At 42.7% G+C, this 25760-nt stretch overlaps 1 protein-coding gene across 13 annotated transcripts in view; it reads right to left on the bottom strand.

Annotated features, from left to right (window-relative positions):
- Window positions 1-24727, bottom strand: part of CXXC5 (CXXC finger protein 5) — a 446772-nt gene extending 422045 nt beyond the window's left edge. For 2 of the 13 annotated variants that reach the window (XR_003853340.1, XM_029583303.1), the window contains exons 1-3: window positions 24282-24575; window positions 23974-24032; window positions 7708-7749 (exon numbers count right to left, since the gene is read on the bottom strand). Coding sequence is in view for 2 of the 13 variants with exons in the window: in XM_029583303.1 (XP_029439163.1) it covers window positions 7708-7749; window positions 23974-24032; window positions 24282-24428 (248 nt within the window). In the remaining 11 variants the exon portion in view is untranslated. Of the gene's footprint in view, window positions 1-7707; window positions 7750-23973; window positions 24033-24281; window positions 24576-24648 lie in introns of those variants that run through there. The other 11 variants (XM_029583293.1, XM_029583299.1, XM_029583292.1 and 8 more) reach the window with 9 other exon arrangements.
- Between the last annotated feature and the right edge of the window lie 1033 nt (window positions 24728-25760).

The following is a 25760-nucleotide window of genomic DNA, read 5'->3' as shown; positions in this document are numbered from 1 at the left end:
ATACCATCCGGTCCAGGTAATTTGTCAATCTGGCCTACGTTGAAGTTCTGTATACTTCTATTCCACAAGACGAAGCTATAGAGATTGCACAGACCTATTTTGAAAAATGTCATAGACCCCATCGGATTCCAAGTTATTTTTTATCTCTATTACAGATAGACCAAAAGAAAAATTTTTTTGCTTTTAAATCATGATTTTTTTTTTTCAGCAAATCTGTGGAACTGCCATGGGGGCAACCATGGCCCCCGATCTTGCAAACCTCTACATGCACAACTTTGAAGAACAATGGCTGACTCGCCATCCCTTTGAGAAGTATCTCATAACTTGGAAACGATATATTGACAATGTCTTTATTTTATGGAGAGGAGATGAAGACATTTTTAGATCTTTCCTGTTCTGCTTAAATTCATGTAATCCATATCTGAAGTTCACTGCTAATATTGAATCTCTCTCGTTTTTGGATATAAAAATCACCATAGTGAGTGGCAGATTTGTGATTCCCTTTTCCGAAAACCATGAGCTCTAATACATATTTACATTTCTCAAGTGCACATCCAAGGAATTTGAAAATCAATCTACCCGTGAGTCAGTTCAGACTGAGACGTCTCTGTACAACTACAGCTGACTTTGAAAATCATTCTAAATTTTTCCATGAACGTTTTTTGGCCCACAGATACCCACGCTCAAGTATTCGCAAAGCCTACCTGCAAGCTAAGTTTTCTCAACGAGAATGGCTTTTTCTCCCACGCCCGGTAGAGGATTCTTCATGTCATACCTGTGTTTTACCCTATTCTTCAGCTGCTCCACCGATTTGTCGTTCAATTTTGAAATACTGGCACATTTTACAAACATATGACATCTTTAAGATACCTCCATGCATTACCTTCTCGCGTGCTACTAATTTGAAAAATATGCTATTAAGATCTGACAGTTCTATTAATACCGAATCAGACGACACCTTGAATGGATCACACCATCCATGTAATAGTTGCTCAGTGTGTACTTCCTCAAAGTCGATTCAAGACTGACTGTGAAATCCGGCTATGGAATTTTTCTTAAATACAATACTACATGTATTTCTTCCATGGTTGTGTATTTAATTCAAATGCCCATGCTTACTTCTCTATATTGGTAAAACAAAACGTCTTTTAAAAGACAAGGATGACTGAGCATCGGTCCAACATAAAGAATGCTAAGATTGATGAACCTTTAGTTATTTATTGCACCGAATTTGGACATTGTTTTAGTGATCTGCAATTCTGTACAATTGATCATGTACCACCACACTGGTGCGGCGGCGATCGGGAATGATTATTACTGCAGTCAGAACAACGCTGTATCTACAGATTAAATACTGTTGCACCAGTGGGCTTGAAAACTGAATTAGATTTACATGTCTTAGATTTACAGAACAGACAGTATAAGGTCAAAGTCAACAAAGATGAATCTCAACCAGTCAACTGCAACTTGGGAGTCCCACAAGGATCCTCACTCTCTCCAATCTTATTCAATATATCTCCTCCCACTCTGCCAGCTCCTCCTCAATCTAAATCTCATATACTATCTATACGCAGACGATGTTCAGATTCTGATTCCAATTACCGAATCTCTCCAAAAAACCCTGGACTTCTGGAACTCATGCCAACATGCCATCAACAACTTGCTCTCTAGCCTCAATTTGATCCTTAATCAGAACAAAACAGAATACCTCCTCATCTCCCAAGACGGAACCTACACACAATCAATTAACAACCTGTCCTCACAACCAACTCTCTCACCACAAGTCAGAAATCTAGGAGTAATACTAGATAACCAAATGAATTACAGATCTCTCATCAAGAACATCGTAAAGGATGGATTCTTCAAATTACAAGTCTTAAAAAGACTGAGACCACTCCTCCACTTTCAAGACTTCCGATTAGTTCTACAAGCAATCATTCTCACAAAAATAGATTACTGCAATGCACTTCTATTGGGCCTCCCTGCTAACGCCATAAAACCACTTCAGATGTTGCAAAATGCGGCTGCAAGGATCCTAACCAAGACTAACAAAAGAGAACACATCTCTCCTATCTTAAAAGACCTACACTGGCTTCCCGTTAAATTCAGAATACACTTCAAAGTGCTTTCATCAATCCACAAGGCACTACATAACTTTGCCCCACTCGAGCTCAAAATCCCTCTCAAACTACACACCTCTACCAGGCCAGTGAGACAAGCCTACAAAAACAACCTTCAGATTCCACCGATAAGATCATCATTAAGTAAAAGAGCCTTCTCTACAGCCGGCCCCAAACTCTGGAACACTCTCCCGTCAGACCTCAGATTAGTGCAATGCCCCACTATATTTAAAAAAAGACTTAAGACTTGGTTATTCAATCAAGCGTTCTCATAAGCAACAGCCTGCCGAACTATTCATGCCAAGGACCCTTCTTTAGTAACCCCCCCAGAGAACTATATAGATCATATCCAGAACTCTCAGGCCTTCTTTGAATCCTTAACAGACTTAAATCCATTCCCAGATTGATACCTTGCTTTTTTTTTAGCCTACATTAGGCTCTGTAGCATTTACGTTATGTTATGTTATTACCCCATATAGCTGTATCCAAGTTACTTTTACCTGTTCATTGTAAGACATTAACTTGTCATTGTTCTGTTTAGAATGTAAACCGAATTGATCAGTAGCTCTGTTATTGGAAAATCGGTATATAAAAGTGCTAAATAATGTCTTTTTGGGATGAATTATTTTGTTATCCTTTGACATATCAATATAGGAAGAAGCGTCATTGGATGCTTTACATACTTGGTGATGTCATGCAGGAGTTGAGGATTTAAAGAGACGCGAGCCTCGGCTTCCGTTCCTCCTTCCTTTTCCCAGATGAGAAGGTCGAGATGTTACGTCCCATTTAAAGGGTAGCCTTACCAATTCAAGATAAGTAAAGTACGTTTTCATCTTCTTTTTGATGTTACCACTCTAAGAACAATGTCATTATTTACAGGTTAAAGACTCTTGTTTAAACATTCTTCGCATGCCCCTGAGGAAGCTATTAAGCGAAACACTGGCCATGTTGAGCTATGTAAACAATTATTTTCAAGAGTTTGGTTTGTGATAATCTCAATATCTATGGATGGAGGACTATTTTAAGGAAAATTGAAAAAATGTCATAACAATTTTTGAAGTATTAAAATCTGATGAAGGTGAATGATTAGAAGACCAGTTGGTGTCTTATTTAGAAGTCACACAACGTTAGGCTTGCTGACACCTTCTTAGGCTATAATTTAAAAATGTGTTGGGTTCCACATTGTTTGTTTTAGATTTCAATTACCCCAATATTGACTGGTTAAATGTAACATCAGGACTTGCTAGAGACAAAGTTCCTGGATATAATAAATGACTGCTTCATGGAGCAATTGGCTCAGGAACCAAGAGAGGGAGCTATTTTAGATTTAATTCTTAGTGAAACACAGGATTTGGTGAGAGGTAACTGTGATGGGGCCACTTGGCAACAGTGATCATAACATGATCAAATTTAAACTAACACTGGAAGGGGGACAATAAGTAAATCTACAGCTCTAACACTAAAAACTTTCAAAAGGGAAACTTTGATAAATGAGGAACAGTAAAAAAAAACAAACCAAAAACAAACTGAAAGGTGCAGCTGCAAAGGTTAAAAGTGTTCAACAGGCATGGACATTGTATTTTTAAACAATCCTAGAGACGCAGTCCATATGTATTCCACACATTAAGAAAGGTGGAAGGAAGGTAAAATGATTACAGACATGGTTAAAAGCAAAAAAAACATCCTTCAAAATTGGAAGGATCCATCTGAAGAAAATAGGATAAAACATAAGCATTGTCAAGTTAAGTGTAAAACATTGATAAGACAGGTGAAGACAAATTTGAATTGAAGTTGGCCATAGAGGCAAAAACTCATAATAAAAACTTAATATATCCAAAGCAATGGCCGCGTGCTGTGAGTACGTGAAGGCAACAGCTCTCGACTTGTCGAAAGTTTGATTTCTACGGCAATTTCCTTGGTCTTTTTGTCTAACATGCCGCACACAAAAAGAAAAGCTCGTTTGTGAGAGGGCTTACCTGTTACTGATGATACTCGATAGCAGAGTATAGTAGCTGCCTTCACTAAGACGCCATCGAGAAACCCTGGAGGCGAAGTCGCTGGAGCTGGTAAGAAGCAATTGCCAGGCTCCCCGACTCTAGAAACAACTCTGAGCCCGGGGGCTCCAACAACGCCCGATCTTCCTGCGGTTGGAGAGGAGTTTATGTTTGAAGATCTACTCACTCCTGGTTTGCAGAGAAGAGCAGAGGAAATATCTGTTTCTTCGGAGAATTCGGAGGCACCGGGTTCCAGCAACCAAGGAGAAGAAATAACACAATGCACAGATCGAGAAGGCGCAACGGAGGTAGGAAATGAGAATGGAACTTTCTTGGTGACTTGCTCTACCTCTACTCTAGCACCTTCCCTGGGAGAAATCAGGAATATACTGATATCAATGCAAAAATCTATTAATATCCTGACTGTGACGGTACAAGAGGCAATTATGAAATCTCAAATAATGAAGGAGAAGACTGAAAACTTGGAAAAACGCTTCACTCAGATGGAGGGTAAAGTGAAAAACATGGAAAAGATTCAAGTAAATTTAATTACATCAGAGAAGATGCAAGAGTAAAATGGAGATATTTGAAAATCAGATGAAAAAGGACAAATTTGAGAATATTAAATTTCCCCAAAACTAGGATGATGTCACCAAAAGATCTTTTTACAAGTTACTTGTTAAATATTTTAAAATATTCAAGATAATTTGCCAGTGTTATCGAGAATCTATTACTTGCCTCAACGTATTTCGAGTGAGAATAAGAGCAATCAGCAAGCAAGCCAGCAAGATTTAAACTTGACTGGAGTTCTTGGAGAAATCTTTTGAATCTGATATAAATACTAGAGTGACACTCCTGATTCAATTTTCATGTATAACTGAAAGAGACAGTGTTAAGATTATATTTCAGATTTCAAAATTGAGATTCTATGGTCACCCGGTACAGATTTTCCTGACATTGCTAAAGTATCCCAGTTGAAAAGAAAAAAAATTTCTTGCAATGAGGGAAGAAGCTATAGAGCGTGGAGCAAAGTAATTTTTGCGTTTTCCATGTAGATGTGTATTAAACTTTAGGGACTCTAAATATGTCTTTAATGAACCGGAGCAATTACGTTTATATTTAGATTCACATTCTCAATCCTAGGGAAACTCCGTATAGTAGTTGGATAAAAAATGATAGTTGTCACTCACAGCACGGTTAATTTGGTGTAACTTAGTATAAATAATTTCTAGTAGTATTGCTCTAGTTATTCATTGGTCTCCCCTAGATTTCTTAGGGATTTATTCAATATGAGTGCAGATCAATTTATGGTGAATTTCTTGTATATCTTGAATACTACATATTGAATGATAATGTATATTTTCTTGATCTGTAGTACACATTGTAATTTTGTTTTTTCTTATAGTAATGTTTAAAATTCAATAAAAATAAAAAAAATATATATATATCCGAAGCAAGAAACTGTGCGGGAGTCTGTTGGACCATTAGATGGACCGAGGGATTAAAGGGGCTCTTAGGGAAGATAAGGCCCATTGCAGAAAGACTAAATGGATTCTTTGCTTCTGTGTTTATTAATGAGGATGTTGGGGAGATACCAGTTGCGGAGATGGTTTCAGGGGTGATGAGTCAGAAGAACAGAACAAAATCACTGTGAATCTGGAAGATGTAGTAGGCCAGATTGACAAACTAAAGAGTAGCAAATCACCTGGACCAGATGGTATGCATCCTAGGGTACTGAAGGAACTCAAAAATGAAAAAATTTGTAACCTATCATTAAATCATCCATTGTACCTGAAGACTGGGTGGCCAATGTAACCCCAATATTTAAAAGGCTCCAGGGGTGATCCGGGTAAACTATAGACCAGTGAGCCTGACTTCAGTGCCGGGAAAAATTGTGGAAACTATTCACAAGATCAAAATCGTAGAGCATATAGAAAGACATGACTTAATGGGACACAGTCAACATGGATTTACCCCAAGGGAAGTCTTGCCTAACAAACCTGCTTCATTTTTTTGACGAGATTAATAAACATGTGGATAAGGTGAACCAGTAGATGTAGTGTATTTGGATTTTTAGAAGGCATTTGACAAAGTCCCTCATGAGAGGCTTCTAAGAAAACTAAAAGTCAAGGGATAGGAGGTGATGTCCTTTCGTGGATTACAAACTGGTTAAAAACAGGAAACAGTAGGATTAAATGGTCAATTTTATCAGTGGAAAAGGGTAAACAGTGGAGTGCCTCAGGGATCTGTACTTGGGGGTGTGTGTGTGTGTGTGTGGTGTGTGTGTGTGTGTGTGTGTGTGTATATACACACACACACACACAAATGCAAGGTGTTGCATATAGGGAAAAATAACCCTTGCTGTAGTTACACGATGTTAGGTTCCATATTAGGAGCTACCACCCAGGAAAAAGATCTAGGCCTCATAGTGGATAATACTTTAAAATCGTCGGCTCAATGTGCTGCAGCAGTCAAAAAAGCAAACAGAATGTTAGGAATTATTAGGAAGGGAATGGTTAATAAAATGGAAAATATAATAATGCCTCTGTATCACTCATTGCTGAGACCGCACCTGGAATACTGTGTACAATCCTGGTCGCTGCATCTCAAAAAAGATATACCGTAGTTGCAATTTAGAAGGTACAGAGAAGGGCAACCAAAATGATAAAGGGGATGGAACAGTTCCCCTATGAGGAAAGGCTGAAGAGGTTAGGGCTGTTCAGCTTGGAGAAGAGACGGCTGAGGGGGGATATGATAGAGGTCTTGAACAAGTAGATGTACTCTGTATTTACACTTTCGAATAATAGGAGGACTAGGGACAATTCCATGAAGTTAGCAAGTAGCACATTTAAGACTAATCAGAGAAAAATTCTTTCACTCAACGCACAATTAAGCTCTAGAATTTGTTGCCAGAGGATGTGGTTAAGTGCAGTTAGTGTAGCTGGGTTCAAAAGGGTTTGGATAAGTTCTTGGAGGAGAAGTCATTAATGGCTATTAATCAAATTTACTTAGGGAATAGCCACTGCTATTAATTGCATCAGTGGCATGGGATCTTCTTAGTGTTTGGGTAATTGCCAGGTTTTTGTGGCCTGGTTTGGCCTCTGTTGGAAGCAGGATGCTGGGCTTGATGGACCCTTGATCTGCCCAGCATGGCAATTCTTATGTTCTTATGTACTGTTAGAGAAGTTGGAACCCAGCACCGGCTGGGGAGGGCCATGGACTGGATCCCCCAGGGCATCCTCATACTGTATACACAGGGCCATGGCCTCCTCATGCTGTGCAGCTCTAATATGGCATGCTGGGCAAAGGCCCTGAGTCTTGAGCTTCTTTCCAGTGGTTGTCCTGGTTTGTGCATGTAAAATGGCTTAGTTATGCGCCCTGGTGCGTCAAAGTTGTGCGTGTAGGATTGGTGTGCTCGCTGTTTGTGCGCACAGCAAGCATGTGGCTATGCGCGTTCACATGTGCGCACGGTACTTTGACACGCGATGTGTGCGCACAAGGTATCTGCTAGGCAGATAAACCTGGTGGCACTGGTCCCGGCTGGCACTCAGAGCTTCAGAGACCGGAGATTTTTAAATAGATTTCTACCTTACCTTGTCTCTGTGCTTGCCGGTATCGTTCCGGGCGGTCTCCAGCTGCAGGGCGAGAGAGAAAATATACCTTCACCACCGCGCTCAAAGTTTACACCCGCTACCTCTCAGCCTCACCCACTGTCAGGGGCTAGGTCCCTGCGGAGAGTCGGCCGCCGGACCGAGGCTTACCTCAGAGGGATCGCAGAAATCACCTCGGGAATTCTCAACTGGGGGAGGGACCCAATGGGTGTCACTGCAGGAGAGCGGGGCTCATCTGTAGAGGAAAGATTTGTTTTGATTTTCTTTGCTAATTATTCTAACGCTGTGCTAGTGTGCATAGTGTCCCGAACTGCTATGGAGATGGAAAATACTGAAGAGCTGCACTTCCTGCAGGGGTATATGTACTAGGACTGATGTCAGATTGAAATCTGACCCGTCTCCAACTGCTATCAGTACACTATACACATTGGTCCTGAGTCCATCTGCTACACGCTAGGAAAATCACAATAAAAACTGTAAGGAGAGAGCAAAAGCTGAATACCGTGACCACATGGCTCCGTGGAAAGAAAGACTGAGGAACTGCCTAAGGGATAGGGTGATAACTACAGCTGCATACGTTCAGTAGGACATGTTTGAAAGCGCTCGAATCCTTGAAATCAAAATTCCGGGCCGGGTTCATTCGATGTGACCCGTATGCGAGGACTGCCATCTTGCTTGTCCCTCAGAGAAAATTCTATCACTCAATGCACAATTAAGCTCTGGAATTCATTGCCAGAGGATGTGGTTAATGCAGTCAGTATAGCTGGATTAAAAAAAAAATAGTTTGGACAAGTTCCTGGAGAAGACCGTAAAATGTTATTAACCAAATAGACTAGCCACTGTGTGATTGCAGCATGGGATAGATTTACTGTTTGGGATCTTGCCAGGTACTTGTGACCTGGATTGGCCATTATTGGAAACAGGATACTGGGCTTTGTGGAAAATCCCTTAAATGGGACTTACCTGAGAGGTTCGCCCTGGCTTTGTGCACCTCTGTCAATACCAATTTTAAAACTAAAGAAATATTTGTATCACTAAGAACAGAAGGAAATTAGCTTACGTTCTTATTTTATCTAATCATGCATGTACAGATAGTACAGAGGAGCAGTCACAACCCCAGATACGAGAGTTCTGAGTGATGCAATAATATTTCACACTTTATCAATGATCATAAGACAGTGATAAGCACTGGATAAATCAGTTAACAAGAATGTTTGATATTTCCTCCATATTTATGAAATCCCAAAAATCTTATACCCAATTCCAGGTAACTAATACCTATGCATTTACATTTTTTCCTAAGAAATGACCATTACTTTGTGGAGTAAACAACTAACTTGCTTCATATGTGATTAGGCTTATGCTACTAAAGATTATATTAATATATAATTCCTAGCTTGCTGCAGCTATGACATTTAGTACTTCTGCCTTCAGCTGTTTCTAGCTAGGCCTAAAAAGCACACGGTACTCAATCCTTATGACAGCAGTTAGCATAACCTAATTGGATTTCAAGCCTGAAATCCGATGGACCCCTTGGTCTGTCCCAGCATGCCAATTCTTATGCTCTTACCTTTCTTTACAGAAAGGATGATGGAACCAAAGTGTGAGGGAGCATACAAAACAATAAAAAAATAAGTCACAACACTTAAAGGACCAGCTACAGCTATCTGTACCGGTCCCAAGTCCCAACCCAGCAAGGGATTCTGGGCTATGATGGATCACTGCAAGTGGGGATAAGAGACCAGGGCCCCAGGGCAGAGGGAGAGGGAAGCCGCGAGGAGCACGAGCGAAAGAGATGGAAGCCTCAAGAAAAGAACTGTAAGTTACAATTATTTTTGTTGAACTGCATAAACCAGCTAAGTTGTTTTGTTTACTATTGTTCACCAATAAAGAATCTTCTAAAGATTTATGCCAGTGTCCAGCCTGGAGTCTGTTCTCTGGTTAGTCCTGACAGCTCGGCAGCAAATATGGTGGGAGCAGTGTGATCTCTTGCCTAAGCAGTAAGCACAGGCAAAAGCTCACAGCTGCAACAGGAAAAAAAAAAAAACACACCTCCACAACCGTACAGAGTATTTTTTCATTTCTCCCAGTTCCACTCCCCGACTGAAGCTACAACAGACCAAGGTGGCTAATCCCCTCTTTGCAGTAAGGGATCAAGCATAGAGTCAGGGCCAAACCAGGCCAGCAGGGGGTTTTTTTCCCCTCCCACCTTCTCCAAAGAGGTACCCAGTGTGGAGGTGGTTCAGAAAGCAGGAAAGATGGAGCAGCAGTAATTGCAAAATGTCCTACAAACTCAAATTGACCAGCAGTATGTGTTGCGAGAACAACTTGTGCAGCAAAACAGCGCTAACTCAGGTAGCAGGTCACTATACATGAATCCATTGCCTCACATCCTCTTTAAAAATGAAGGTAGGCAAGGACCCGGTAGTCCTCCTGAAACATTTTGAGAGGACCATCTGCCTATCAGCTTGGTCCAAAGCCAACTGGACTATGTACTTAGCAAACTTGCTCATGGGCAGAATTCAGAGGCTTTCCAAATCAGCCAAACTGGATGGGAGTGCTATCTATGCAGAAGTCAAAGCTGCTATCCCGAAGAGAGCTGGGTATACCTCAGAAACATAGCAGCAATTCTGGTGGAGGTTCCTGCAGTACGGGGAGAGCCCCCAAAATCTGTTTCATTCCCTGAAGGATGCTGGCCGAAAGTGGCTAGGGCCATAGGCAAAGACTAGCCTCGAAGTAGCCAGCTTTTGGAACAATTGTTAGATGGGCTTGATCGGCCCATGCAAAGTTGGTTCTGCAGATACACAGGGTTCACATTAGAAAGAGCTCTAGAGCAGCGGTTCTCAACCGGTGTGTCGCGACACACTAGTGTGTCGCCAAGCACCGGCCGCTGTGTCACGTGCTCCCGGTCTCTCCCGCTGCTCTTTCTTCCCTGCTGCCGTTGCCGCCGGGCTATCAGCACGTTCAAGCCCAGTGGGAACGGCAGCAGTGCTAAAAAAAAAAGCTGTGGCACTTGCGGCTGGGCCTTTTCTTCTTCCCGCGCCTGCCCCCCCGTGACCCGGAACAGGAAGTGATACGCGGTGCGCAGGAAGGAGAAAGAGCAGTGCCGCGTGATAAAGTAGCAGCGGCGGCTGCAGCACCGGCCCCCGAGCAATTGAAGCAGACGGTAATCGGGAAAGGAGACAGCAGCAGGAGCCTCCCGCGGCCGATGGGATTCTTCTTTCTTGGCTTGTGGGGGCTGGAGGAGGCGGCGGCTGCTGCAGCTACCATTTGTGCTCGGGGAGGGGCGGGGAAGAGGAAGTGAGTGAAAGAAAGAAGCAGCTAGGCTGCGTGTGATTGAGAGCATGTGTGTGAGTGAGAGAAACTGGTCAGAGAGCTGATGTGTGTGTATATGTGAGAGACAATGAAAGTGACTGCTCAAGGAGATGACTGATGTGTATGTGAGACATTAGTCAGGGAGGTGACTGATGTGTGTGTGTGTGTGTGTGAGAGAGAAAAAGCATTGAAGTGAGAAATCTGGGTATGTGAGAAAGCATGGGCGTAAGAAGCCTGCTGTTGGGGTGGGGGGGTGGGGGTGGATATGTGTGAAAGAAAGCATGGGAGTGAGAAGCCTGATTATGTGAGAGAGCATTGGAGTGGGAAGTGTGTGTGTTTGCATGCATGAGAGAGAGAGACTGGTTGGTAAGGTGACGGTGTGTATGAGAGAAAGAGACTGGTGTGTGTGAATATGAATGAATGTGATTCAGGAAATGAGAAGCCTGTGCAGTGGAGAGCGAGCATGGAAATGAGAGAGAGACTGGTGTGTGTGTTAAACAGAGAAAGTGATTATGGGAATGAGAAGCCTGTGCATGTGAAGAGAGTGAGCATGGGAGTGAGAAACCTGGGTGCGTGTGAGACACAGCATGTGAGGGAGAAACCTGTATATGTAAGACAGAACATGGAAGTGGGAAGCCTGTGTGTGTATGCATGAGAGAGATCAGGTGACTGGTGTGTATTTGTGTGTGTGTGTGTGTGTGTGCGCGTGTGTGCGAGAGAAAAAGTGATTATGGGAATGAGAAGCCTGTGCATGTGGAGAGAACAAGCATGGGAGTGAGAGACTGGTGAGTGTGGGTGAGACAGAGAAAGTGATTATGAGAGTGAGAAGCCCGTATATGTAAGTAGAACACGGGAGTGGGAAGCCTGTGTGTGTGTATGGCATGAGAGAAACTGTTCAGGAAGGTGACTGGTGTGTGTGTCAAAGACTGTTTGGGAGATGATTGGTGTGTGAGAGACAGAAACTGGTCAGGGGGGCATGACTGGTATGGTGTGTGTGTGTGTGAGAGACATGGGCATTAAGGAAGATGACCATGAGTATAGAGCTTAGCCTCTACTGCTGCTTCTGCTGTGTGCTACGGCCTGCATGGAAGAGGAGTAGGAGAGCTGCTGGAGGAGGGTAAGTAAAGGTGGCTTTTTAAGTTTATTTTTCTCGATTGACTGCCATTTTAATTATTTAATATTATGTGATGTGTCTGCTTTTTTTTAAATATTTTATTGGTGTTTGGAGAATTTTTAATAGTTTTTATGAGTTTTTAATTGTTGGATGTTATTCTGTTCATAGCTGTTTAGAAACATTTATTCTGCTTATTAGTATAGTTTTACAATTATTTCTGTGTGGGGATCTATAGCTGCTTGCTAGTTATGTTTTCCTAATAAGAGGTGTATTGGTTTTTAGGGCCTGATTTAATATTTATAGTGTTGCCTTTTCGTAGATAGGGTTGCTCCTGTTTGAGTGTATTCCATAATATAAGTGTAACTGTGTGCGGATTAGTTTATGTGATTTACTACAGATCCTGGGAGTATGTTAGGTCGATTCTGTGTCTTACCGAGATGAAATATTTTACTAGATGTAAGAGTTTTATCAGTCTTATTTGTTGTGTTTTCTCAAGAGGATATGCATTGGTGGTAAACTGCTGTCTTTTCATAAGTAGGGCTATTGAGCCTGGAAGTAGAAGGAGTTTGAGTTGCTGTTACTGAGATGACACCAGAACCAGAATATCTTTTTTGTAGGGTGAATTGTATGGGGAATGTCATAATTCTGCTTTACATCCATTATTGTGGGTCAGGGGATGCAAACTGTACTTTTACATCTAGCCCTGTGACGATCATGGGTCAGTGTGTCACGCATGAGAGAACCATCTGTCAGGTGTGTCCCGACAGAAAAAAGGTTGAGAACCACTGCTCTAGAGGTTGCTGATGCCTTCCGCCAGATGTGGTAAGGAGGCTAGAAAGATAGCCCGCACAAATTCTGTGGCAAGGCACAAAGAGTGGAGGTCCCCAGCAGCATCCCTCAGAGGCAGACAGCTTGTCTCAGATCACATGCTTGAACTGTGGTCTGAGAGGGACTGCAAATTTGAGGGTCCTGAAGTTATGGATATCAGCTTAGTGACCCAGTCAACACTAGCATGTAAAGTCTCTGGGGATAAAGGAAAAATCCAACCTGGAGTCTGTTCTCTGGCTAATCCTGACCACACAGCAGCACACAAAGACAATATTTGAATTTAACAAAACAGGAGATAAAACCATGGGATTCTCTGAAGGAATGGTAGGCACTGTAGAGATGGACAATTTTGTTTGCTTCTCTTAACTACACAAAGAGGTTCACATCAAATAAAAAATATAAAAATGCATAATAAAATTAGGAAAACTCAAAATGCAGTACATAATGATCGCATGGGTGCATTCATAAGAATGTGGGGGCATTACACCTTATGGCTCAATAGGCAAGCCCTCCTCCCTCGATTACTTCCCGATGCTGCCTATCTTTTCTGTGCTCTGCAGATTCTTTCAATTCCCCGTCCAATCCAAAATCCAAACATTTTTTCTTGTATGTATTTTCATTAGCTTAACCGGGTGTTCTTTCTTCCTCTCTCTCATTCTTTCAGTGTATTCCCAGATGTGTGGGGAGGTGGGAGGAGGGGTTGGAGTCCGTTTATAAACTGGTCAATCACAATTTGTTATAATTTTGTATACACAGGCAATTTTGCTGTACACCTCTGTTTTGTTTTGATTGTTCTGCTCATTGTTTGTTATATTCATGTTCTGATTGACAATAAAATTTATTTACATATTAAAAAAAAAAATAAATGCCGCCCTCCTCATGACAGCAAAGCTTTTGATACTGTGCTGCACAAAGTCCCAAGGTGGGGAAATGGATTACAAATTGGTTGACTGACAGACAACAGTAAATAGTGGTAAAGGGCAGAAGGATAAGTGGAGTGGCTCAAAGATAGTTTTTGGGGCCCGTTCAGTATCTTTGAGCAATATTGCAGAAGGGTTAGAAGGAAAAGTTTGTCTTTTTTGTGGATGACACTAAGATCTACAACAGAGTGGAAACAACCAGAGGAATAGAGAGAGTAAGAAGTGTTCTAAGGAGGCTTGGTCAAACTTTTGGCAGCTACTATTCAATGCCATGAAGAAAGTCATACATTTGGGGTGCAGAAATCCCAAAAAGATCTATGTGATGAAGGACAAAATGCAACAGGAAAGAGACTAGGGGTGATAGCGACTGACAATCTAAAGGCAGCAAAAGGGCAGCAGGATACTGGACTGCATATACAGAGGAAGAGCCAGCAGGAAAAAAAAAAAAGGAGGAGATAATGCCGCTACACAGGTTGTTTGTGAAGCCTCTTCTGCAGTACTGGAGACCATATCTCAAAATGGATAGAGACAGAATGGATGCAGTCCAAAGAAAGTCAACAAATGGTACCAGTTCTACACAAAAAGCCCTATGAGATGAGACTGAAGGACCTGTCTATCCTAGAGAAGAGACAAGGGAGATACCTGAAAGGTATAGCTGCTGCACATGAAATCCAACCTTTTCCAATGGAAAAGCTGCTGTAGAACTAGGGGTCATGACTCAGGAATAGAGTCAAAAAATTTGTCTTAGTGGAAAATGTGGTGCATGCATGGAATGTCCTTCTAGAAGAGGTTAAGACGAGAACAGTTTTGGAATTCAAAAGGGTATGGGATAGAGACAGAGGGTCCCTAGTGGCTAGAGGATGGAAATGAAGAAATCTGGTAACCTGCGGTAATTTTTGCATGGAGGTAACCTGCACAGAGCAGCAGTTACAACTCTAAACAACCTGCTGGCAGAAATGGATGGACCATTTAGCAATATAGAAAATGACAACAGATAAAAACATATCTAGCTACCAAGGCGGAGAGGTGTCATACAAAATTAAAACACTTAGATTTCAAAAATATTGACTTTAATACAATGGGGAAGTATCTAATGAGGCTCTGGCAGAGTGGGAGGAAGTGTATAAAGTGGAAAGGAGCTAAAGCAAAAGCAGATCTTTACATAAGGAAAAGAAAATGGGTATGGTTTTCCAAAGAGGTGGCTGCAATAAGGGACAAGATTAGTATTCAAAAAGTACAAAAGGATCACAAAAAAAAAACATGGAAAAGAATATCTAACTAAGCTAAAAGAAGCAGAAAAAGAAATCAGGAAAATGGAAGCATAAATGGAAGAAAAAAAAAAGACATTTTCTTCAGATAAGTCAGTGAAAGCAGGAAGGCCAGAAATGCTGTAACACCTTCAGGAATGGTGGACCCTTGGTACTGTATGATAAGAACATGCCATACTGGGTCAGACCAAGGGTCCATCAAGCCCAGCATCCTGTTTCCAACAGTGGCCAATCCAGACCATAAGAACCTGGCAAGTACCCAAAAACTAAGTCTATTCCATGTGAAAGTTGCTAGTAATAGCAGTAGCTATTTTATAAGTCAACTTAATTAATAGCAGGTAATGGACTTCTCCTCCAAGAACTTATCCAGACCTCTCAGTAAAAGCTCCGTCTAAGAACTTGACATATAATCACCCAGTTTGGATTTTTTTTACCCAATTTCGGTAATGATTTTTATAAATTCACACTTATTTTCAGAATTCCCACTTTCCCAGGATTCCACAGCAACAGCTGCATAATTTTCTTTTCCAGTAGAACTGAGAGAGACTAAGGGCACAACACCCACAAGGCTGTACATCAGCACTCTACTCTTCATCCCCCTAAGGACTCGCCTAAGACCTGCCAGCCGCCAGAACCCAAGGGATCAACTTGCGGGGATGCAGCTAGTATAGGTGAAGCTCAAGTCTGCCCCGCCACAGGGCTTGTCCACCATAGAAATGACGGCAGAAGAGGACCAATAGGCCCATCTAGTCTGCCCAGCAAACTTTCACACTTAATTTTCTCATACTTATCTGTTACTCCGACCGCTGAGTTCAGGGCCCTCATTGGTAACTTTTTTTTTTAATTCTAATTTCCTTCCACCCTCGCCATTGATGCAGAGAGCAGTGTTGGAGCTGCATCAAAGTGAAGTATAAGGCTTAATGTTTGAGGGTAGTAACCGTCATATCGAGCAAGTTACCCTGATGTTTGTATACTCGTACTGCTCAGATCAATGCCTTGTTAGATGTTGTCTGGATGTAAATCCTATTTCTTCATTCTTCTTTTCCACATTTCCTCTTGCCGTTGAAGCATAAAGCAATGTTGGAGTCGCATTAACCATGTGAACGTTTATTGAATAAGGGTATTAATCACCAGGTAGCAGCCGTCATTCCTGCAAGCCACCCCCATACCTCTTCTCTTCATTCCCATCTTCCAGGCATTATGGATCCACAGTGTTTATCCCAGCCCACCAGCTGTCAGTGTGGGCCCAGCAGGCATGCTCGCAATGTGGCACCAATCATAGGGGAATGGAACAGCTTCCCTATGAGGAAAGACTAAAGAGGTTAGGACTTTTCAGCTTGGAGAAGAGACGGCTGAGGTGGGGATATGATAAAGGTGTTTAAAATCATGAGAGGTCTAGAATGGGTAGATGTGAATCGGTTATTTACTCTTTCGGATAATAGACTAGGGGGCACTCCATGAAGTTAGCATGTGGCACATTTAAAACTAATAGGAGGAAGTCCTTTTTCACTCAACGTACAATTAAACTCCGGAATTTGTTGCCAGAGGATGTGGTTAGTGCAGTTAGTATAGCTGTGTTTAAAAAATGATTGGATAAGTTCCTGGAGGAGAAGTCCATTGACTTAGAAAATAGCCACTGCTGTTACTAGCAACAGTAACATGGAATAGACAGTTTTTGGGTACTTGCCAGGTTCTTATGGCCTGGATTGGCCACTGTTAGAATAGGATGCTAGGCTTGATGGACCCTTGGTCTGACCCAGTATGGCATGTTCTTATGAGAATCCAAAGCCAGGCAAATGTCAGGGAAGCCGCCAGACAGAGAAGACGAAGTAGTAAGCAGATAGTTGGGGCAGGCAGCAGACAGCGTATGGTCAGGTCCAAAGCATGGGTCAAGTCCAGAGCTGGAGTCAGAATCCAAGAAATCAGGCCAAAATAAAAACAAAGAGAACAGAAGGCGCAACAGGAGCAAGCAGAAAAAGGAGAACAAGGACCAGGTAAGTTAAAGACTCCAGAACAAGGCAGGAATGCTAGAACAAAAGGACCACAGGAATGAGATAAGAGAACTGGGACACAAGACCAAGGCAACATATACTGATGAGCAAGGGACAGAGAACCCTGCTGTTGAGGCTTCGGGAGGGGGGGGGGGGGTGAAATTCTGGCCAGCTTTTTACAAGGGTACCACAGAGGCCTTTTAAGTCTCAGCACGCACATAAGCAGGCCCAGGGCAGCTGAAGACAGACGGCGGTGTGCCGCACATGTCGAAGTCCAGTGCTGGTGGCGTCTGCTTTGCGGGAGGAGGCCAGCAAAACCCAGGCTGAGTGCGGTGGCTCACAGAAGCATCCTGTGAGCCACCGCACTACTATAAGACTCAGAAGATGAGGAAAAAGCAGAAATGCTAAAACGTTTTATTCAGTTTTCACTAAAGAAGGGGTAGGAGAAAGAGAAATGATAGTTGCCAAGAGTACATATGAGAGCAGAGTACCTACAATGCCATTTATAGAAGAATTTTCAAGCACACCTTGATATGTTGCCTATAAAAATTAAACTATGAATTCAAGAATACAGCTATCATTGGTACAATGCAGGTAAGAAAGATATAGAAAAAGCCCCATGCTGTAGCTACACAATATTACGTTCTATTTTTAAGAGTTACCACCCAGGAAAAAGATCTAGGTGTCTTAGTTGATAATACATTCAAATAGTCTGCTCAGTATGCTACGGCGGTCAAAAAAACAAACAGAATGTTAGAAATAGTTAGGAATGGAATGGCAAATAGAACGGAAGATGTAATAATGCCTCTATCACTCAATGGTTAGACCGCACCTTGAATACTATGTGCAATTCTGGTTGCCACATCTCAAAAAAGATAAAGTTGCACTGGAGAAAGTACAGAGATAGGCGACCAAAATGATAAAGGGCATGGAACAATCCCCTATGAGGAAAAGCTAAAGAGGTTAGGGCTGTTCAGCCTGGAGAAGAGACGGCTGAGCGGGGATATGATAGAGGTCTTTAAGATCATGAGAGGTCTTGAACGAGTAGATTTAAATCTGTTATTTACACTTTTGAATAATAGAAGGACTAGGAGGCATTCCATGAAGTTAGCAAGTAGCACATTTAAGACTAATCGGAGAAAACTCTCTCACTCAATGCACAATTAAGCTCTGGAATTTGTTAAAGGATATGGTAAAGGCAGTTAGCGAGGCTTGGTTAAAAAAAGGTTTGGATAAGTTCCTGGAGAAGTCCATAAACTCCTATTAATCAATAGGAATAGCCACTGTTTGTTGCCAGCATTATTTATTTTATATTCCGCTTTTCGGCACTTCACAGTGTACATCAAAGCGGATTACATTCAGGTACTATAGATATTTCCCTATCCACACAGGGCTTACAATCTAATTTTGTACCTGAGACAACAGATGGGAAAAGTGACTTGCCCAAGGTCACAAGGAGCGACAGTGGGATTAGTACCATGGGATCTATTTAATGTTTAGGAACAAGTCAGGTATTTGTGACTTGGGCTGGCCACTGTTGGAGACAGAATACTGAGCATGATGTACCCTTGGTTTGACCCAGTACAGTATATCTTATGTTCTTATAAAAGGATAAACAGTAAATTTGGGATTACAAACATATTCTGGCATATGAATAAGGTTCATTCCTGTCAAGGTATGCACAAAACATTTGAAGTAACTTCCCCAAGAGAATGTCTGTGCCAGGAAAGTGGAGACTAAAGTAGGAGGCCTACTGCATTGCAGGTAGAAGGGGAAGAGGTGACTGTGGTGTAGTAGTGATGGAGCAGGAGCATAGTAGTCAGATCAGAGGAAGGAGCCTGCACTGTCTATGTTAGGCCCATTCATCAAAATGCAATATGGCATTTACACATGCAATAATAGCAGTATTGGCACAGCGCGAATGCAAATGTTGGGAGGGGGGGGATGAGGGAGGAGTTTAGGTTGGATTTATGAAAGTGAGGGGCAATATTGCACCATATGCTATGGCACGGTTTTAACGCCAGAAACATGAAAGAGAGAAAGACCTTCACAGCATGCAGCTATTTATATGCCACTGGAAACCAATATGATATGTAGCTTGCCACATGAATGTCGTTATAAAAAGTTCAAAATAAATAAATAAATGCAGTTTTGTATGCATAGGGAGATGTATGAACAGCACAGTACACCTCGAAGATTTGACATCATTTGGAATGAGGGAAGTCTCACAAAGATGAAATTTTGTACTATGTTATCTTGCTAGATCAAGAGAACATAGTAGAAATGTCATCTTTGTGAGACTTTCCTCACTGTAAATGACCTCAAATCTTCACAGAGGTGTACTATGCTGTTCATACGTCTCCCTATGCATGAAAAACTGGCCCCTGAACAAACACCTCACCTCGAGCTATTAGCTGCCCCTCCTATGGAGATATAAATACTTGACTACTATGAGGGCCTTATATATAGCGCTTTGCATAGGTAGTATGAGAGAGAGAATATGTTACCACTTGGTAAGGTAACTCTAAAATTACCCTAAACACGCCCCTTTTTCTTATCACGGGTGTTAGGCCTGCAATATTACAGCATTTTGATGAATCTAGGGGTTGGTGAACAAATGAAGAAAAGCACAGCTGGGGAAGAAGGGATGGGAGAAGAAGTCAAGGATTCCCAAAAGCACATGCCTTTTCCATCCATCAGAAAGAAAGAGAAGGACCTGAACAGAAGCTGGAGGCTACGTCAAGCATTACAGAGGAAGGCACATGACCATGCCAACAGATGTTTTGCTCCGCTCAAGAATAAAACTCAATATTCTGGAGCAGATACTGGAAAGTTACAGTGTGCTCCCTGGCAGCAAAAGAGCACATTTATAAATAATAGCATTAGACCTCATGCCCATAGCTTCAGTCAATACTAGGAAACACATTAAATATCAGTTCCTTAGATCAGAGAAAAGCGCACAAAGATCCATGGCCACAGTTACCTCTTTGATCTCTTGTTATTCCTATGCTCTTCCAGTCCCAGGACTTCTCTGACCACCTCCTGTCCTCCTCTCTTATCCCCCCCACCCCCTACTCATGTCTCTCACACCCATGGTCTCTATTCCACTCATCTCCCAACTCCACTTGCTCGAGCAGGTACATATCCTACATCTTTAGGATTTCAAGATATGAACTAAAATGTTATATTAATCCAAGGCAGGTGTTACATTTTAGGTGTTACTGAGAGCACCAAACAGCAGGTGAACAGCATATCTGTGAAAGTTTAGAGTGCAACTGACATAATTCATTTCCATACATTTGTTAAATGTCTTCTTAAAGCAATTTAGCATGCATACTAGGGTTTTAGTGCTAATTTAAGTCTGAGCAGCTTTCAAGTTTGAAAGAGCACCCATGTATTCTTGTGGAGAACTTTGGAAAAGCTATCTGGTTTGTCCAGTGTACTTGCTACTCCTTAGTAAAAGCCGATTTGAAGTTTTTGGGGATGATGCAATAAAAGCACATAGAAAACGGGCACTCATATTGAGTGCCCATTCACCTCTCCTGGGTGCACGATAAAATGAGGTGCCACACTAAAAAGGAACGAGCTAGGGATCAATTCTGTGTCTTTAGCGCTTCTTTGGCATCAGGCGCCCAGGAGACATGACTGTGTGCAGGTTAGGAAAATGAACACTCAATTAACAAGTGTCCGTTTTCCTAACCTGCACCCAGCAACAGATTAGGAAAACGGATGCTGGTAAACTTTAGTGTTCACTTTCCTAACCTGACCACTGTCAAGACTTTTCTTCATGATGCTTTCTGTGGTTCCTCCTACTTGGTATCGCAATAATATTAAGTAGGAGGAACCAGAAAAAAAGCTGTATTTTTTTTATGGCACTTCAAGACTTAATGCTAGCTCTGGGGCTGGCGTTAATTTTTGCCGGTTAAAATTTGCGCGTCGGACGCATGGTGATTTTTTTTTGCATCGGGGTAATAGCCTCATCTACATGGCATTTACATGTGATGAGCATTATTAGAAATGCATTGGTTTGGATGCAGGTTTTGGACATGCTAATCTCATTATTACATTGGGAGTTATTCTAGCATGTCCAAAACGCTCATCCAACCACGCATCAAGATGTCCGCTAGGCTGAGCGCACTATATTACATCAGCTCCTTTGGCAATGTGATCCAAGAACTAAGATGACCATTGTTTGTGGTTGAAGAAACTGAATATTTATGGGCAAATTTTCAAAGCCCAATGTGCACAAATATCGGGGGATACGTGTGTGGCTGGGCCCTGCACGCACCAAGCACATTTTAGAAACGGCCCGGCCAATCACGTCTCCTGGTATGCGCAGAAGTGCCGGGCTGTCTCAAAGGGGCAAGGCCAGCCGGAACTGCAGCCATTAGGCCCTGTCCCGGGGAAGCATGCACCAGCCTGATGCCGGTGTGCGGAAGTTACTTCTGCTTCGAAGGAGCAGTAAGTAATTTAACAAAAAAATTTGCCTAGATAGGAAGGGGTTAGAGGTCAGGGAGGAGAAGGGATAAGGTAGGAAGGGTAGACTGGAAGGAACTTTCCTAATTGGAATGGACTGGGAGGGAACTGGGAAAGGCCTACTTCCGTCACCGCGCGGTTTTTGTTTTGTTTTTAAATCCCCCCCATTGCACGCCTGACAACACCTGCCCACACACACGCGGACTAATATTAAAATTGTCCACACTGGAATCTCATTTTATAACATGCGTGTGGCAATGGGCGCATGTTATAAAGTCGCTACATCCATGTGGGCATGCCGGGAACACGCTCACATGGACGCATGTGCGCATTTTTTTTAAATCTACCCGTTATTGTACATTTGAGATATGTGAAACGTGACAGTCGTTTTAGGAATACTTCTTTCTGGAGAAGTTATTGGAAGTGTGAGATTTGTGTTTATTTTCATGAAGATTGGTACTGTTGAGACTATATTCACCTTTGGGAAAGTGAAGAAATTTGCTGGATAAAGTGTTTTTTTCTGCACAGATCCACTTTACATTTGTTAGGAAACACATCGGGAATGTTCTTTGAAAATTGTTAACTATGTTTAACACGTGGGTGTATGTTTTGTCTTGTGTTTTGATATCTGTGATTGGATGGTGAGAATGAATTTTTTTAACTATTAATTATGATTAAGATATTGTATTATATATTTTAATTTATTTTGTTAATGCTAATAAAGATTTAGAATTTTTTGATTAAAAAAAAAAAAACATTGTGAGACTATATAATTTGATACTTATGGATAAGGGTTATGGTGCATGCAATTAATCATGTTAAATGGCTTTAGCACACATGCTAAGCTTTAGTGTAGAAGCCCCAAAATGTGGTAATGTCTTAAGGTTTGTTTTTTTTTTAAATTACACTATTACTGAATGCCTGAAGTTACACACTGACTTTTTTCTCTCTATAATAAAAACAATTATAAAAAAAGAAATCAGTATCTCTCTTCAACACCACAATATGAGTGAAGGAATAAAAGGATCTATGGAAGAGCTCTGGGAGTGAGACCCTTGAAAGGCCCCATCGTTCCCACAAACAACCTCCGCTCCATATTCTTGGTGGGCAACAGAGCATGAGTAAAGGCAAGAGTTCTTCTGTGCTCGGCTGATTTTAAGCTATGAGAGCTGAAAGTTTAACTATTAATACTCTTAATCAAACTACCATACTTAAAGAGTCTGTTAAACTATTTATTTACAATGTAATAAAGTGCAGAGCCGGGGTACTGTTCCTTTAAGTATGAAGTGTGCAGAAAGCTAGAAGGCATTTTATGTGCCTGATCTTTTCTTGCCTATCATTCCATTATGAAAAACTCTAGCAGATATTACTAGAAGGCAATATCATCATTCTGCATCTAGACATTTTTAAATAAGACATGCCAACATTCATTTCTAACCTCAGACTAATTTTTCAAATAAAATTTAGACAGTGATCTCTGAATCAGCAAGTTTGACAGCCATCTCATTTATCACAGAATATGAGCAAGCAAAAAACCAGACTAATCCCACTCTCACATAAATGAAAAACCGTCACATCTGCCCCTTGTAGCCTGCTCCCAAGAACATTCAATGGAAACAAATGTGGAATCCAAATGAAGAGGGAAGACAGAAGCTCAGGGCGACTGTGCAAATGAAGGTGGCATTCTCAAGAGAAGTGGTGCTGGCAACTGTGCCTTTCTAACAACGGAATCAGAATATAAAAAGTAAATATTCAATTGAAGTTTTATAAATATGCAGCTTTCGGATCACTCACTATGCATTTTGCTTGCAGTGTGCTCATTCTGGGATATAGCTCCCACAGGTAGTCAGCCTAGGTCCAGTAATTACATTCATAATGCAGACGGACAAATCTATTTCTGCAGTTCCCCACTCTGCGATTTTATAACGGGCCGGGAACGTGTATCTAGCAGGGGGATCTTTGCAGCAAGCTTGCCTCACCCCCTCACAAACTGCCAAGGAAACTCTGACTGCACACCTCACAGCAGAAGCACTGCATCAAATAACTGGTCACTTTCCTTCCGTAAAGCAAATGTGCACTAGCCATTGTTTCTTCGCCCTCAAAAGAATTAACAAGCGACTGACAGCAAAAGCAAACTCCTAGCGCTAGTAATTTCTTCCAACACAGAACTGCTTCCAGCAGGGCCTGTACCCCATGCAGCAGTGTCTGCAGCTAGGACAGCAGAGACTGCAGAGGGTTGAGCAGGCTGCGAGTGCAGGGGGAACCACGTCCGGTGTGCTTGCGGCTGCTCCCCGCTCAGGCCGGCGCCAACAAACTTTGCTCCTTTTTACACTTACGCTGCAGCAGCGGCCGCCAGAGACGGTCCTCCTCCCGCCCCGAACTCTCCTTCCGAAATCTGCAAAGAAGACGACATGCGTGTGAATGGCCGTGGCCACCTCCGGGGCGAGCGGCCCCCGGACCAGCCGCTTTTTGTCTGCGGCCAGTGATGCGAGACCAGCAAGTCCACAAGCTCTGGGCCGGGAACGTCGCGCCGACACCGTCGAAAAACTTTCCACCCACTTCCCCCAACTCTCAGCTGCCTGCGGCGCCTTTTCGCGTGTAAAAAGCGCGGCCTGTGCGTTCTCTCATGCCCGCCCGCACCTACCGGAGCGCGGAAGCGGCGCAGCCCTATCCCGGCGATGCGACGAGCAGGTGCGGCCGAGTGGCGAGCCTTTACACGGAGCCTCTGCGAGCCGCAGCCCCACCAACCCACCTCCGCAGCCCAACGCGCCCGGCCAACACAGGGCAACATTACAGGCTCGGCGACTGCTGCCCGCAAAAAGCGACATGGACTTTCCAGGCCAGGCGAGACGAGCGGCGCAAGGCGAGCAACGCCACCCTGCTGCAGCCCGAGAATAGCCAGAGCACGGCCAGAGCATCACCGCGGCTTAAACGCCCAGACTGAGAGACCCCGCCCTCCAAGCGCAGGCACTGAAGAGAGCCAATACCCCCGCCCTCATCGAAACACACACCACAGCAAGATCATAGAGCAACCGCAAACCCCAACTCCAGCCAGGGCCCATTCTTGGACAAAGTTCCAGCGCCAGCACGGGAAGAACCAGACTTCAGAGCCCACCTAGGACATAGCAGGGGCAGCTCAAAACAATCTGCTGCCGGAGGCAAGGGATGAGATAGTGCCCCTCCTCCCTCTCCAAAGGGCACGGGGGGGGGGGGGCGGCGGTCGCAGTGGAGTCTTTCCTTTTCAGTGATTTGAAATCTTGGAGAAGGGAGAAAGTACAGGTCAGAGTTCCCAGAGGACTGGCAGATAGGAGCAGTGATAATATTTCTAGGAAGCTACCCACACTGCCCGCAACCCTCTTGACCTACCTCCCACGATTCCCCAACATTTGCCCCCTGGAGAAATGGGAGAACAATAGGGGACTTTGGCACACTGGCACCAGGATATTAGGTACCCTAAGTGAACCTTAGAACCTTGCACCCCATCCTTACTACACATACATTATACATTTAAAATAACAGATGTTACTTGTAAAAGGACAATTATAGTCTGCTGATATTAAAATATCACAACAACATGTATATTATTTTTAAATGCACTGTTGTAGTGCCAACTAGAAAACCCTGCAAAAGAGACACTTGGAACCCATATGATATTAAGCCATTGTAACATAAGAAAATGCCATACTGGGTCAGACCAAGGGTCGATCAAGCCCAGCATCCTGTTTCCAACAGTGGCCAATCCAGGCCATAAGAACCTGGCAATTACCCAAAAACCAAGTCTATTCCATGTTACCATTGCTAATGGCAGTGGCTATTCTCTAAGTCAGGGGTCAGGAACCTTTTTGGCTGAGAGAGCCATAAACGCCACATATTTTAAAATGTAATTCCATGAGAGCCATACAATATGTTTAAAACTAAATACAAGTAAATGTGTGCATTTTATGTAAGATCACACTTTTAAAGTACAATAAGTCTCTGAAAATATTACACCAGGCCTTAAGACACCAATACATCTCCTATTAGGAAAACGGACCAAGTCAGGCTGCTATAGAGTCCTACACAGAAACTACACGCCAGCAGAAAACCTCACCTGAATCACGTGCTGTCCCTCACCTAACATAGA

This window comes from Rhinatrema bivittatum, chromosome 18, assembly GCF_901001135.1.
Source record: "Rhinatrema bivittatum chromosome 18, aRhiBiv1.1, whole genome shotgun sequence".
Classification (NCBI taxonomy): Eukaryota; Metazoa; Chordata; class Amphibia; order Gymnophiona; family Rhinatrematidae; genus Rhinatrema; species Rhinatrema bivittatum.
The sequence above is the reverse complement of the archived record's forward strand: the minus strand, read 5'-3'. Positions and strand labels throughout refer to the sequence as shown.